General features: G+C 43.7%; 1 protein-coding gene across 4 annotated transcripts in view; it reads right to left on the reverse strand.

Moving 5' to 3' along the window:
* kat6a (K(lysine) acetyltransferase 6A) overlaps positions 1–9,029 on the reverse strand; it is a 35,261-nt gene extending 26,232 nt beyond the window's left edge. For 2 of the 4 annotated variants that reach the window (XM_067602945.1, XM_067602923.1), the window contains exons 1-2: positions 8,871–9,029; positions 5,971–7,440 (exon numbers count right to left, since the gene is read on the reverse strand). In XM_067602945.1, coding sequence (XP_067459046.1) covers positions 5,971–6,651 — 681 coding nt within the window. In that variant the 5' untranslated portion in view covers positions 6,652–7,440; positions 8,871–9,029. The other 2 variants (XM_067602936.1, XM_067602931.1) reach the window with 2 other exon arrangements.
* Positions 9,030–14,203: the final 5,174 nt, after the last annotated feature.

Consider the following 14,203-nt stretch of genomic DNA (forward strand, 5'->3'; position numbering starts at 1 on the left):
CTAGAGTTCATCTTGCAAATGCAGTGGTTGCAAGCATTTTTTGATTTAATGACTCAATAATTACATTTGCAAGACAAACGTGAGGTGTATTGTGAACTTTCTATGCCGTCACTCAAAGACTAACTTTAGTGGAACAGCAAACTCCAGCAGTAACAAATGAGACCAGCTGACCGACACACTGCAGCATTAAACAACTTAAACCAACTCTGAGGTGAAGAAAAGAAAGTGCTCAGTTTGTTTCACCTCAAAAACCCTGCACCCGCTCAGCGTCTTGGACAGCAATGTCTTTCCCCAGAGCTAACAGTGCAGCAGAGAGACTGCTCTCCACTGCTGGAGACATGATGTTCATAACACAATGGAGCACTCTGCCTGCACAGCACGTGTAAATAAAATGACTTTTCATCATGTTCCAGGCATTTTGCAATGTGTTTATTGCGAATGTTCGTATCATGATGAAGATGAAAATACAATTTATTGTTCAGCCCTATCACGCATACGTACTTCTTCCAAAAGTCACTAGATGCACTGAGCGCTAGGTAAAAGAATACATTTGAAACCGCTGTAGCCCCTGAGAATTAAACACTTTAAATGAACTGATGTGAATTTACTAAGACAGCCTGAGGAAGACCCTGTGTTGTGCCAACGTGCCCTCCCTTCAGCCAAGCATCATCCTCCATTAAAATCGAGGTTAGCCAGAGAGCACAGAACTAAATCACTGCATCAAGCGGAGCAGGCTGGCCGTGCTCCAGCCGTCACTTCCACAGCTGCTCAACACATTGGCTCTATTTGTGGGGTAGTGAGGTTAGCCATACGCAAGGCCTCACACAGCTACGCTCCCTGTGCCAAATGCCATTCACGTCACAGTCACTGGTGAGCTTGAGGTAACTGCTCCCTCTGGGCGCAGACACTACTGCTAATGCTGTTTCTATAGACTGTTGGCCGGCTGTTTCTGTCCCTGGTTGTTCTTCTGCAGCCAATAGGGTCAGTGGCACACCTTCACTGAAAGACAAATGATGGCCAATGCTGGAGCTACATAATGCTAAAACACTGGCATTGTATTCACACGCTGCACTGCACTTACTTAGTGTGTGACATTTATTGCTAGCAGACGCTAGTGATGCAAGGTAAGACACAGACATCACTGCAGACAGTTTATTGGCATTTCTTCACCTAAAGAAATAGTCCAATTGAAATGTTGACAGAGACGTCTGTGGATCATCTTAAGTAACTGGGACACTGTTTCTAGAAAGACACTTTGTTGTGTTTTTTAATGTCATCTTTCACTACTTTAAGCACTACAAACAATATTCCATTCTGATCACTTCTACTGGGCTGGCAACAGAAGTCTGCAAGGTGGACATCACAAAATGTTGCAACATGAAACAAAAAGTATCTGCGTGGCTAAAATACTACTACAGATACAGTATTATCATTAAGGGCTGTAATGAACAATTATTTTCATTACTAATAAATCTGTTGATTATTGTCTTGATTACTTGATTGTTTGGTCAATAAAATGTTGATCATTGTTTCCCAAAGCCCAAGATGACATCCTCAAATGTCTTGTTTTGTCCTTACCAACAGTCCACAACGCAGAGACGTTCACTTTACTATCATAGAGGACTAAATACACTAGAAAATATTCACATTTGAGAAGCTGGAATCAGAGAATTGAGATTTTTTTACTTTAAAAACTGACTCAAAACAATTCATTAATTATCACATACTTGATGAATATTCTGTCGATTGACTACTTGATTCACAGACTAATTGTTGCAGCTCCATTATCAATTAATCTGCAGTTTATGTTCTCAATTTATTTATAGTTTAGTCTATAAAATGTCAGAAAATTAAAAAAAAATGTTTGTCACAGCTTCCCAGAGCCAAATGTGATGTCCTCAAGTGACTTTGTTTGACAAACAGTCAAAACATAGCGAGAAGCAGCAACCAGAGAAAATAATTCTAACTAGAGCTACAAAGATTAATCGATTCAACGATTATTTGCAAACTATTAAATTAGTCGCCAACTATTTTGATAATCGATTAATTGTTTGGAGTCTTTTATGATTTGTGTGAACTGACTCTTTAAATAAATGAATGCTCAGACAGTTTATCCATTTCTCTGCTGGTGTGTAGCACTAAATGTCAAACAATAACAGGGACTGTGGTAGCTGCGCAGCATGAGGTTAAAGCCAGTGCCATCAGAGAGTGGAGCAAACCTTTCAACTTAAAGACACTAATGTTGGGTCAACTGAGGAGAAGACTCTGGCAAAACGCAAACAACAGATGCCTGCCAAGCAATTAGAGGCTGAAATGAAGAATTTATACAAGTTTCACCTCCTCCTTGAAAACATGGATCAGTCAAAAATGTGAAATTCAAGAAAAGTAAATACACTTGAAGGAGGCCATTTCATGGCACCCAATTAAGTCACTTTCCCAGCATTCCTGTGGTGAGAAGAGAATCTTTCCATCCACCCAGCGAACACACAAAATCCTCTCCTGTGACTACATAATATGATGTAGCAGTGACGGGGGATGGGAGGGGAAGAGAGAGAAAAAGACGAAGAGGAAGGCATGTCGGGGGGGCATTTTGTATTCACGGTCCTCACGCTACGTGATGTCTTCACCTTGAGCAAACACAGGAAGAGGTAATGTGTGTGATGTTAGAAAGACAGGTGGGGGTCGATCCAATATGGGCAGAGTGGAATGAATTATACTGGATAAATATATCCATTAGGGTACATAATAAGCGATGCTTAATGTAGCAGCTCTACTACCACTACCAGCAAAATAACCATTAGATGCAGCATACTAGCATTAGCCAAACCAGTTAAGGGGTCAGTGGGACATTTTGGAGGGAAATCACTGCAACCACAACACTGTGTACAAACAGAGAATGTGTGTGTGTGTACATTGTTCATGAGTCGCTTTTTCAAACATCTTCGCCATGACACTGCATGTCGGCATCGAGAACTCTGGTTCACTCCGCTCCAGCTGTTGAGGAGAGGGCAATCGCAGGGCAGGGAGATTGCTCTTGCCTATTATGACGGGATGAACATCACACTCACACACAACTATATACCCACACGGATATACACACAAAAGCTCAGCATCAAGCCCATCCCACCTAATGGCCATAGCCTCATAGTGCTAACGGGCGCTCAGGGAGGCAATGAGGTTTGCCATCTATATATCCATGACCCCTGGTTGACTTCGCTCCCCCATCACCTCCCCCTTCATGACCTGGCAATGGCACCCTATTAGGGTGAGAGGGGGGAGACAGAGAGACAGAAATAGGGTCTGGGATCCTGTTTGAATGGAGCGCTCTGACACAAATATCAGGGCGTTGAGTACACAAATCTCCCCACAAATGGGGTCAAAGCCGGTGCTTAGCCATTTGTTTTGATTTTCCTCCCCCTTCTGCCTTCACTCACACACTCTCTCTCTACCCCTCTCCTTGGGAAATCATAACTGTTAGCAATCATGCGGGGCAATATGGCAATGATGCACCAGTGGAGGCGAAGGAGAGTGGAGGAGAGTGATCATGCAACAGCCATCTACGTCTTTCATGCACGCAGTTTCTATCTCTTTGACGCATACGCCACTCAAGCAGGCACAGACTATCATACATCAAGAACACACCAACAGTCACACGCAAAACACACGTGAATGAGCAGCAATAAGGCTGTATGCAGGGTGGAGTTTTATCAAAGTGATATCACAAGAAGGAGCAGGAAAGAAGAGTAAACAGGTTTGTGTGACGACAGACATAAATGTCAACTTCTTCACTGCTGCAGTAGCAGTTCCATGAAGAGGGGATTCACAAAAAAACTCCCCACTCATGTCCACACTGTTAATTCACAATCTAACAATTAATAATATCCCTGCTGCAACCTGGTGGCATTTTCAGCGGAATTACTATTGCTTAAATTCACTTTTGCCAGAATTTAGTTTCAATTTACAGGATTTGATGCTCTCTGGAGCCAATATGAAATTACATAAAAAACAAACTAATTCACCTGTGAAGAAGCATTGCTTTGCTTTTTGAGGGACGCATTACTTGTGTTTTCATCTGGTTGTGTGGGGCAGTGTAGCAGAGCAGGATCAGTAGCTGAGTCAAGAGAGGAGGAGGTTGATCACTGGATGTCTTAAGAGGTGGACCATCTGCAGCCAAGCAGGTCACTGTGTTAGGCAGACCCCATGTGACTCCAGCCTGCTCTCTAGGCTAATCCTACTCTGTGTGTGTGTGTGTGTGTGTATATATATGTGTGTGTGTGTGTGTGTCCTTACCAGGAGCTTCTGTGCCTGCACAGACATGTACACACCCACACAGGGGCCAGATAAAGCCAGGAGCCAGTCGCCAGTCAAAACAGTATTTAGGACCAATCTATTGTTCTCCAGATCTACTGTCTGACCTGGCCGACAGATGACCGGATGATGGGCCACTAGGCTGGCAGATAGTAGTGTGCAGCTCTAACTTTACATGCTGGCTGTTTAAATGCACGTTTGCTTGTCTGTGGACATGTGAACTGACCTGTTTGTGTTTATGTCTGTGTTTCTATCTTAGCATGCAGTAGTGTGGCTTCATATCTGTGTGTGTACATGTCCCTGGCCCTTAGAAGCAGAGGTTAGCACCCGGCTGCTCTCTCTGATCAGGTTACAAAAGTGGGTGTGTTCCCTCTCTCCTCTGTCGCCGGCATGTCTGCCTCTCCCTCTCTCTAACTCATTCTGTCTCTCTCACTTTCTTCTCCCTCTATGTCTCTACCTCTCTCTTCCTTTCTGGTTACAGAGGCCTGTGGCTTGCGTCATCTAGGCCTCTTCCTCTGGCAACACTACAGACCACCTCTCTCTTGCGCGCGCTCTTGTCTGTTTTCCTCCCCTTCCCTCTCTCCCTCTCTTTCTTTCTTTCTTCCTTCCTCCCATCTCCTGACAGCTCCTGACAGGGAGCAGCCCTGCAGCTGGTCCACACTCACTGCAGGAGGCTGGGAGCCATGTGACTCTCTCCCCTGACCTCCTCCTCTGCTGAAAACTGGCCCGCCAACCGCTCACCCAGCAGCATCACACTTGTATCACCCGCCTGGACCACAGCTCATACACCTGAGATACATGCACCTACTAGAGCAAAGTAATGCTGACATGATACCCCTGGTTGCCCGAACATTCAAACATACATACCACAGTTTCTGAAAAGATGTTCACACGTACATCTGCTTGATTTCACAACTGTTGCCCTGCCCTTCTCAACCACTTCTAAAATAACTGTGCTATCTCTAAACCACTACACCATATGCTGGATGGAAACTCACATTCACACAGTCAAAGGTCTCACTACCATGTAGTAAATTACAGCTTTGTGGGCCACAAGCAATTTGAACAAGAAGCTACAGTGCCAATGTCTCAGGTATTGCCAGTAGATAGATCTGGACAATTCAGCATGTGCAGCAGCTTGTATGCAAGTAGAATGTGTGTTGTGTGGGTTGCAAAAAGACCAAGACAGGATGTATTCTAATCTGTTACTTTCATAGATCACACTTTCTTTCTGTTGCTGCAAATGTTTTAACCGAGGAAGGAGCACATCTGATTTCTTATGTCACCATTTCCTAAACTACAGTTGTTTCAGCAGGTGGCCTTGACCTCATCAGAGGCAGACGAAAGTGTTTCACGCCCATTTATCTGTTTACATACTGCACTAATTAACTTTTGTCAACAAAACTTTGATTATCTCCACCACAGCTCAGATGTTCATCAGCAACAGACTCAGTTGTGTTTTCTAACAAATCTCAAAAAGCATCTTGAAATATCCAAATGGTAAATGTCACATCCATGATACATGCCAACATACACCAATGCCCATCAAAAATTAGATCAAGTGTTTATTATTTACTGTATTTTGTATATGTGTGTGAGCCTGATGTGTATGCACACACTTTTATACTTGTCTGTGGTGTGCAATACATGCTTAGATCTTACCTTGTCTTTCTCATGGGGCAACAGGCGGACAGGTGGTAGTGATTCCAGGGACACTGTCCCGGTCCCGTCATCCTGGGAGCTGCTGCGGCTGACAATCTGGAATAGTGGACCCTGCTTTACCACGCGTCCATGGGCCACAGCCCTCTTCAGGGCCACCCTCAGCTGCTGGTGGAAGAGGCCAGGCCCCATGGAGCCGCTGCCCGACAAGTAGGCCGCAACATCAGCCTGGCACTTGAGAAAGCGCTCAATGTTTTTTAAGCTGGAGCCGCCAGGCTCATGGAGCCCCTCCAGTGCCCGTTTGATCAACTTGTTCCAGTCGAGTCCTGGTTTCTTCCCTGAATGGGAGTGAGAGCTGCTACCACCGCCACTGCTGCTGCTGCCACCTCCACCTCCACCTCCACCTCCTCCAGAGCTGCTGCCACCTTTGGGCTTTGGCAGAGCCAAGCGCCCGGGGTTGTCAGGGTCCTTGTAGGAATTTAGACCTTTGTTGGTGACCTTAAGAATAGTGCCATCTTTGACGCTAAGCTCTAACTGCTCCAGAACCGTTTTACGGTCAAGACCATGGGACATGGAGACTGCATTGCAAATGCGCTCCTCTGATGGTCGCTGCTTCTGCTTCTTCACCTTCTTGATGGCCTCTAGAATCCATTGGGTGTACATTGGGTTGGCCAGTTTCACCATGGCTGCGGTCTGGCAGACTGCGGGGGCCCTGGGGCCTTACTGCAATGACCGCACACAAAAAATAGGAACTGTTGGCCAAGGAAAACACCTGGCCTGCGCCGTAGCGCCGCCTCCTCTTTTTCTTAGCCCTCTTTCTGCTTACTATCCCTTGTCCTGTGGCCGCACAGAGAGTGCCTCAGAAGCTGAGTATGAGCAGCACGGTAGGGAGCAGCTGACCATAGCACAACCCCCCTGAGCCAACCCTCCACCCGGTAAAATCTGGTCCACCCACCACCCACTCCCAGCCAGGTGAAGGTTCCTGGCGGAAAGCAGGGGGTGTGGAGGAAGTAGCAGGTCTATTAAACACTGAAACTCCCACAGTACACAATGTAGAGTAGATCTTAAAGATAAAAGGGGCTTTCACAAAAATAAGGTGTTTCCCACTTTGTCTGTGACAAAATACCAATATGTGGAAAATAAAACCTGTTCAGTCAGTTTCCTGTCACTGGCAAACTAGCCAATTCTCAATTTGAGTTGTGAAAGATGAACATGGTCTCCAAAACATGAATTTAGTGTTTCAATGATAAAGGTCAGGGCAATACAGTAGATGTTTTCTGAGGATTATAACATTCCACAAGATGAGGATTTTTCTCTGCATCCACGTTCCCTTGTCTTCACTTGTTCTCTCTCGCTGTCTTATGCTCATCCAGCAGTCTGGGCTTCTCAGCTCTGGGACGGAACAGATATCTCACCCCAGGGAGCAGCCAGGACTGATCACCTTCATGCCTATTGCACTTTGGTAGACGCAACCTGCAGAAAAAAAAAGAAAATATCACAGAGAGCCAGAGGTTAGTGAAACCTTGCACAAATTAATAGCACACTTTTTAATTTGTATGAAAAAAAAAACAAAGCAATAAAGTTGATGGAGTAGTTTGAGTTAGACACAGACAACCTTAGAGCGGGTGCAGATTTTAAAACAACACTGGCACACCATACAGTGCCCTCACAAAGATATATACACAAAGCCACACTTACACCACTAACAACAATGAACATATGGAAGAGGAGCATTCCCTACTGACACCTGTTACATCTAAACAGCTTGCTTATCATTTGTTAACGTTCATGCAGTTTTCAGATTACATTTATATCACTACCAAAACCACAACCATTTATACACAAGTATTTTCAACTAACAAATTTAGCCATAACCTCTAATAACCATTAGAAATGGCACACATGACATATTACGATGTAAAGTATGAGGTATAAAAGGGCTAAATAACATCATCTTAAAAACTGCACTAGCAAGTTGACTATGGGGCTAGTTGGGTTGCTAACGTAAACATGATGCAGTCAAAACACAGACTGTTAGCAAACATTAGCTGAGAGGCTAGCTAAAAATCAAAGCCAAGACAATTGCTGCATTGGCAAACTGTTTCCTGTTGTTCTGTTTACTCTCACTGATGTGATATTAGGCAGCTAAGTATCTGACAACAAGCCTTCCCGCTAACTGCTGTTGTTTAGCAAGCTAACGTCCACAGCTAGCCAGCGAGCTAACGTTACGATAATGTTACTAACGTTACTCGCTAACCCGAAACGTAAACAGCATGAAACGAACAGTTAGCCGGCACTCCAGCACAAAAACGACAGCATTTCACTCTTCGTGCTAATATTTCAGACAATACGAACCATTACACCGCAGCAATCACAGCCAATAATCTCATTTCGAATGTCATTCACATATTAACGTGAGATCGCGGCCTTGTAAAAAAAGGCACAATGCAACTTGCAGACGGCCATCTCGGCTAGCGGGCAAGTGCAAAAAATGAAGATATCCGAGTCGCAGATTCTGCAGTATAACATGCTCTGCGGCCTCCTTCTCAGCCGTCGGTATGGGCGAGGATCCTCTGCCCGCTCAGACGCGTCCTTACAAGCGGTCCCCACCTTCGCTGACTTCCTCCCTCCACCAACCGCCCTCCCACGTAACGCTACAGCCTGCGGTGCGGTGAAGACAAGGCCGCTGGAGCGGAGTGGCTGGGCCTCGGCTCCCCCCCTCCCCACCCACCTCCGCGACCATCCTCCCTCCGTACCCCGCTCTCCCTCTACCTCTCGCGTTTACCCAGAAAGCCCGAGCTGGTCCGGTTCTGGTTTCCGAGGGAAGCTCGGGTAAAGCTGACCGTGTAAAAAAACAGAAATCTAATGTCCCCTGCTTGTCCAGCTTCCCCGCTGCTACTCACCGGAATTTCGTGTCGAGCCGCCGAGGAGAAGGTGCCAAAACCGTGCGAAACGGAGACAACAACAAGCCTAAAAATGCAGCCAGAGACCAGAGGCTCTAGAGCCGACGCCATCTTTGAGTGAAACAGGAGCTCGGCTGGTGGGGGAGGGGGGAACACTGAACCGTCAGGCAGGGCCAAGGGACCGTCTGCATTGTGCGAGACGAAGATCCAGGGGAAGAAAAAATTCACTGCAAGGCGGTGGTGGGGGCGGCGGCGGCGTGCTGTTGCTATGAGAGGGGTGTGGATATTGCCTGAGCACATGAAATGGAAGAAAGGGACAGATGGTGGTGGTGGTGGTGGTGTTTGAGGAGAAAAAAAAAAAAGAGCGGATAGGTGTTCTCGCATTCTCTGCTGTACTACAGCTACATAGGAGAGGATTCAAGGGAACGTCTGCATTTTGCTCAGCAGTTGTAGAAAAAAAATCAAAGCCAATGAGCGTGCCTTAACGTTAGAGGGTATTTAAAGATCAAAGTGAGACACCCCTCCACACTGCAGTCTATTGTAGCAGCTGTGTGTTTTTTTTAAGCTGAAGATGGGAAGCAAGCCACACAGATCCAGTCCCCAGAGATGATCAGATGTTGCAGTGTGTAGCTATCTGGAGCATTACAGTACACGATAAAGCATGTTATTATCTGTCTGTGCAGAGTAGTCTACTGATGCATAGTGAAACTGAAAATTATCTTTCCACCAAAGAAAAGTGATTATACACTGTCCTCAGTCGATCCACTTTGTTGATACATTTCATTAAATGACAGCTGATTCTGACACCTTTTCCTTATAATTTATGTTTGAAGAGAGGAGGGGTTTTTACAGCTCTCATTGCAACATAAATTACAGCATCTGGTGACAGATGGAAGCGACATAAAGCAAAGGTGTTCCTCTCATTTGAGCATTCAAATCTACAGTGCGCTCAATTTCAAAGTAATTTGTACTGAATATGCACAACTTATGGATATTTCAGGCTTAATATGTTGCAAAAAAAGTACAACATTAAAAGTAAGAGACTATTAATCATGGCTCAAAACACAGAGTTCTATACAGGGATTGATAGTATCACATATTGCTCTGTAATCTTTGAATCTCTAGGGAAGTTTGAATAACTTTAGTATAGTTTTCTTCCTATTAAGAAGAAGAACAATAAAGGAAAACTGATTTTGCTGTTTCACTTTCATGATCATAGTGATACAGAGGCACTTGTGTTGGAAATCTGGCAGCAATCTTGCTTTTCTATTACAGGCTAATGCTGAAAGCTCCCTGGGTGGAAATTAAATTATCTGCAGCTTTGTGTAAAATGATGTGTACAGCAGTCCTCGGAGACGGATTACAGAGTGTCTTATAGGGAGCAATTAGACCTGAGGTTTTCCCATGTTACAGGTGTCTTGTGAGAGGGTGAACTGCTGTCAGCACAGTGGTGATCAAATAAAACTGGTAAGGTCACACTTTACTCACTGTTTATCTTGCACTTCTTCAGGGGCAGATAAATCACTTTCCAATGACAAGGCACTAAGTATAATTAACGGTAGTGTTATTACACAGATAAATAGTGTGAAGTGTTAACACATGAGCGGCTATTATTGCGCCTCCCGAGGACTCACATATTACATTAGTGTGTACAGTAGGCCAGCTAACAGATGGACAATACTCAGGAGAAGCTTGCACCACATCTATCGTTCCCCGCCATGAATAAATAATGCACCATGATCCACACAGAGGCCATGTTCACCAATACACAACAGAAACAAATTAACCAAGGTGGGGGTGGAGGAGTAGAGACGTTTAACTGTAATTTTGATAAGATCATGTTGATTTTCAGTCAGATTAAAAGAGGCAGAGACACAACTTGAAGAGTTTCTCTTATTCCAAATGTGCTGTCAATTTCTTCATTCATTGGAAGATTGTGGGCAAGGATGTAGAGGAGGGTAATTTCACTCCACCCACATTTTATTAGTTAAGAGTTTATTGACCTTTATAAGATGTTGCAAATGGTTATGGTATGAATATTACAGCAAACATAATTGTGCACAATATAAAATGTATGTATGCTGCATAAACGATATCGTATGTTATCATAAATGTAAACTAATGCCCCATAATTTTGATAATGAAATAATAATTAAGGAATTTTTTAAAAACAAAAATGACAAATATTCACTTCTTTAATGTGGGCATTTGCTGCTTTTTTCTTAAATTTCTCATACTTTAATGTTTTAGTTTTTAATTTATTTCTTAATTTAAAGGCATTACTTTGGGCCCAGGGAAATTGTGACTTTTTCACTATTTTTCACATTTTACGAACTAAATGATTGATCAATTAGTGTAAATATAGATTGATAATAAATTTAATAGTTAGTTGCAGCCTGTAAACATGCATTTATGGTGAGTTTTTATATTTTGTTATGTTATGTTATGTTATGTTATGTTATGTTATGTTATGTTATGTTATGTTATGTTATGTTATGTTATGTTATGTTACGATGATTATCTATTTGAGGCCATTGATTACCAGCCTTTTCACCACAGCCACCATACATGACAGAAAATCTTACTACTTATCAATTCTTATTTTAGAACATTGGTTTCCCAAACATGAACAGTTTCTGATCATCTAAATGTTAAAAGTGAACAATGAACATTATTGGTAATCATTTTGCCACCACCCACAAATAGATGTTTTGGCATGAGACCCCTGGCTCTACCCTATCTTTGGCAGAGAAAAGGAGACAAGTTATCCTTGGCTTCTTTTCATCCCCTTAATCCCTCCTTTTTTTAATTTCTATTCTCTGTGCATCCACCTGCTAGGGGCCCTGAGCCCCCAGCAAGCCGCACCAGTGTCCACCTGCCCCCTGCAACCCTCCCTTCTTCAGCACACACACACACACACACACACACACACACACACACACACACACACACACACACGAACACACACGTATCCCGTCCACCTGATGCACAGCAGCACCTCCTGCTCTCCAGGCCTGCTGTTGGGCCTGCTGGCTCTTGCTCTGCTCCACTTCTTCCTGCCTCCGGTTTAAAGCTGGACTTTTGCCAACCCTTATAGACTTGCGGCATCTTTCAGTCTATAAAAACATTTCATGCTACAGTTAACATGCTTGTTTTGTTGTTCTTTTTTCCACTTGATTTTTAATTGTGAGTTGGCTGGTTTCCACACAGCCTATAAATAGCTTTTGGTGTTGTTTTCACTCTAAATCCATGTCAGATCCCCTATTGTGAAATGCCCTTAAAGTAGGATGTGATTGATTGCCTGTTTAGGTTCAGTAAATGAGGATGTTTACATATTGAGTCCGGCTGAAAGGTCCAAATGGGACATTTTTAATGTAAACAAGGTTACTTGACACATGACTAATTTAATATTAACTCATACTGAATCCTCAGGCTACTTCTGCATAGCGGAAAAGTCAGGTGCATATAGGGTGAATTGATGAGACCTGAAGAATCAGACATAATCAAATGGAAGTCTGGAAGTGACTCAGCTGAAAGGAAAAACGGGAAATGCATCCTCTCTGGCTGATGCCTTTTACTTTGTCAACATAAAATAAGGAAATAAAAATGTGGAGTGCAGCTGTGAGTAAGCGGCAGTCAATCTGTGCCACCACCCGTGCAGACCACATTTCTGAGTTCCTGTTTTTTTGGGTGATGACTTGAGTGCTACGCTCAGATAGCTAGGCAGTGTCCAGGACTGCTTTTTTTGTCCGTGTGAAACTAGCAAGCTTCCTGCTGTGGCTGGCTCTTTGCCAAGTCCCCAAACCCCAACCCAACCAACCACTCACCCCCCCCAACCCAAACTCCAACTCCAAACCCCTCCTATCCTGAAAAGAGCTGAAACACACAACGGAAATTTCCAAGGCCTGTCCGCCCAAGAGCATGCCCCCACCCGTCCAGTGCACCCCCCCCCCCCCAACACCACCACCCAAACCCCTCCTCCCTCCATCCCTCCCTGTGGCCCCTGCTCCCTCCCCTGCCTTGAATCCAAAGGGACATAGAGCAGCTGGAAGGTGAAGTGCAGCTTGTCGGTGCTGAGCTGAAAGTCAGACCAGACACCTCTTGCACTCCCTCCAACTCCATCTTCCTGAATTCTCCCTAAATACACCACCTCCTTCACTTGAACCCAGAAGTGCTTAAGAGTGCCGCAGAGTACACTTGTACAGCAGACATAGGAGACACAGAGGGAAATGTGGAGAACTACTCTGTTTGACAAATCAATTGTGCTGCTGTGGTTAACAGTCGCTTTAAGTGTACATACATTTCAAACAGAGTCCTCTGACAAGACTATTAACATGCACAAACAGCTCTGACTTTAACACTATTAAGTGCAGCAGAGGAGGAACCAGTCACGGTTATAGATAGTGCTGAAGCAGGAAAACCCCTGACACATCTTTTTTTTTTTTTTTTGAGTTTTCTTTGTTTAAGAGCAGGATTCATAAGGTAACTTTAATCATTCAAAGCCAGACAACCAACAACAAAGTGACAAAATTAACAAATAATCAAAAGAGTCAGAAAAAAATCTGATAGTAAAGCTTTACAATCTAAAAATCTATGCCACCATCCATGCCATTCAAAGGTACATTTGGAAAGTTTAAGTAGTTATGGATCATGTACAAGATTTAAAGGAGTGGAGAGATTTGAGGTAGTTTGGAACTTTAACAATAAAGCTTTTTAGATGAATATCATAAGATGGTTATTTCTCCTTGCCGGTAAGGAAGTCCATTGTGATACAGAGAGCAGTTATGAGTATGACATTTATCAAAGCGTAGTGCACTTTGATGATAGTTGCTGAAGTAATGATGGGACAGTGTGACAATACAGAATGTCTCTGTAATCAAATGCAGACATAAAAGTTGAATGAATAACAGTGTTACAGTTGAGAAAAGACAGACAACCTTAATACAGAAAGCCTATGATGATTTTCAAGCTCATGGCATGGATGGAAATGTCAGATGACCAGGCGTTTGGCTGGTCTACCACTTTGGTCCTCACCAGGTCACTCCTAACATCCAACACTCCCCACTTTAATCTCTCTGGTCTATCCAAATAGAAGTAATATCTGAATAATTTACCATCTTCATACAGACCCAGAACCAGTTTAACTGATCCATGACACACTGCAGCCACTCAATCTGAATAACGAATAAATGATGTAGATAAAAATCCATTTATAATCCAACCAGACATGGTCAGGTTTTAAATGTGCTGTTCAACATTAGCCTATTATGTTCTAATCAATCGGTGTGTTTACATTCACTGTAACCTCGGTTAGTGTAAATTCTTTAGTACAT

Source organism: Thunnus thynnus, chromosome 2 (genome assembly GCF_963924715.1).
Source record: "Thunnus thynnus chromosome 2, fThuThy2.1, whole genome shotgun sequence".
Taxonomy (NCBI): domain Eukaryota; kingdom Metazoa; phylum Chordata; class Actinopteri; order Scombriformes; family Scombridae; genus Thunnus; species Thunnus thynnus.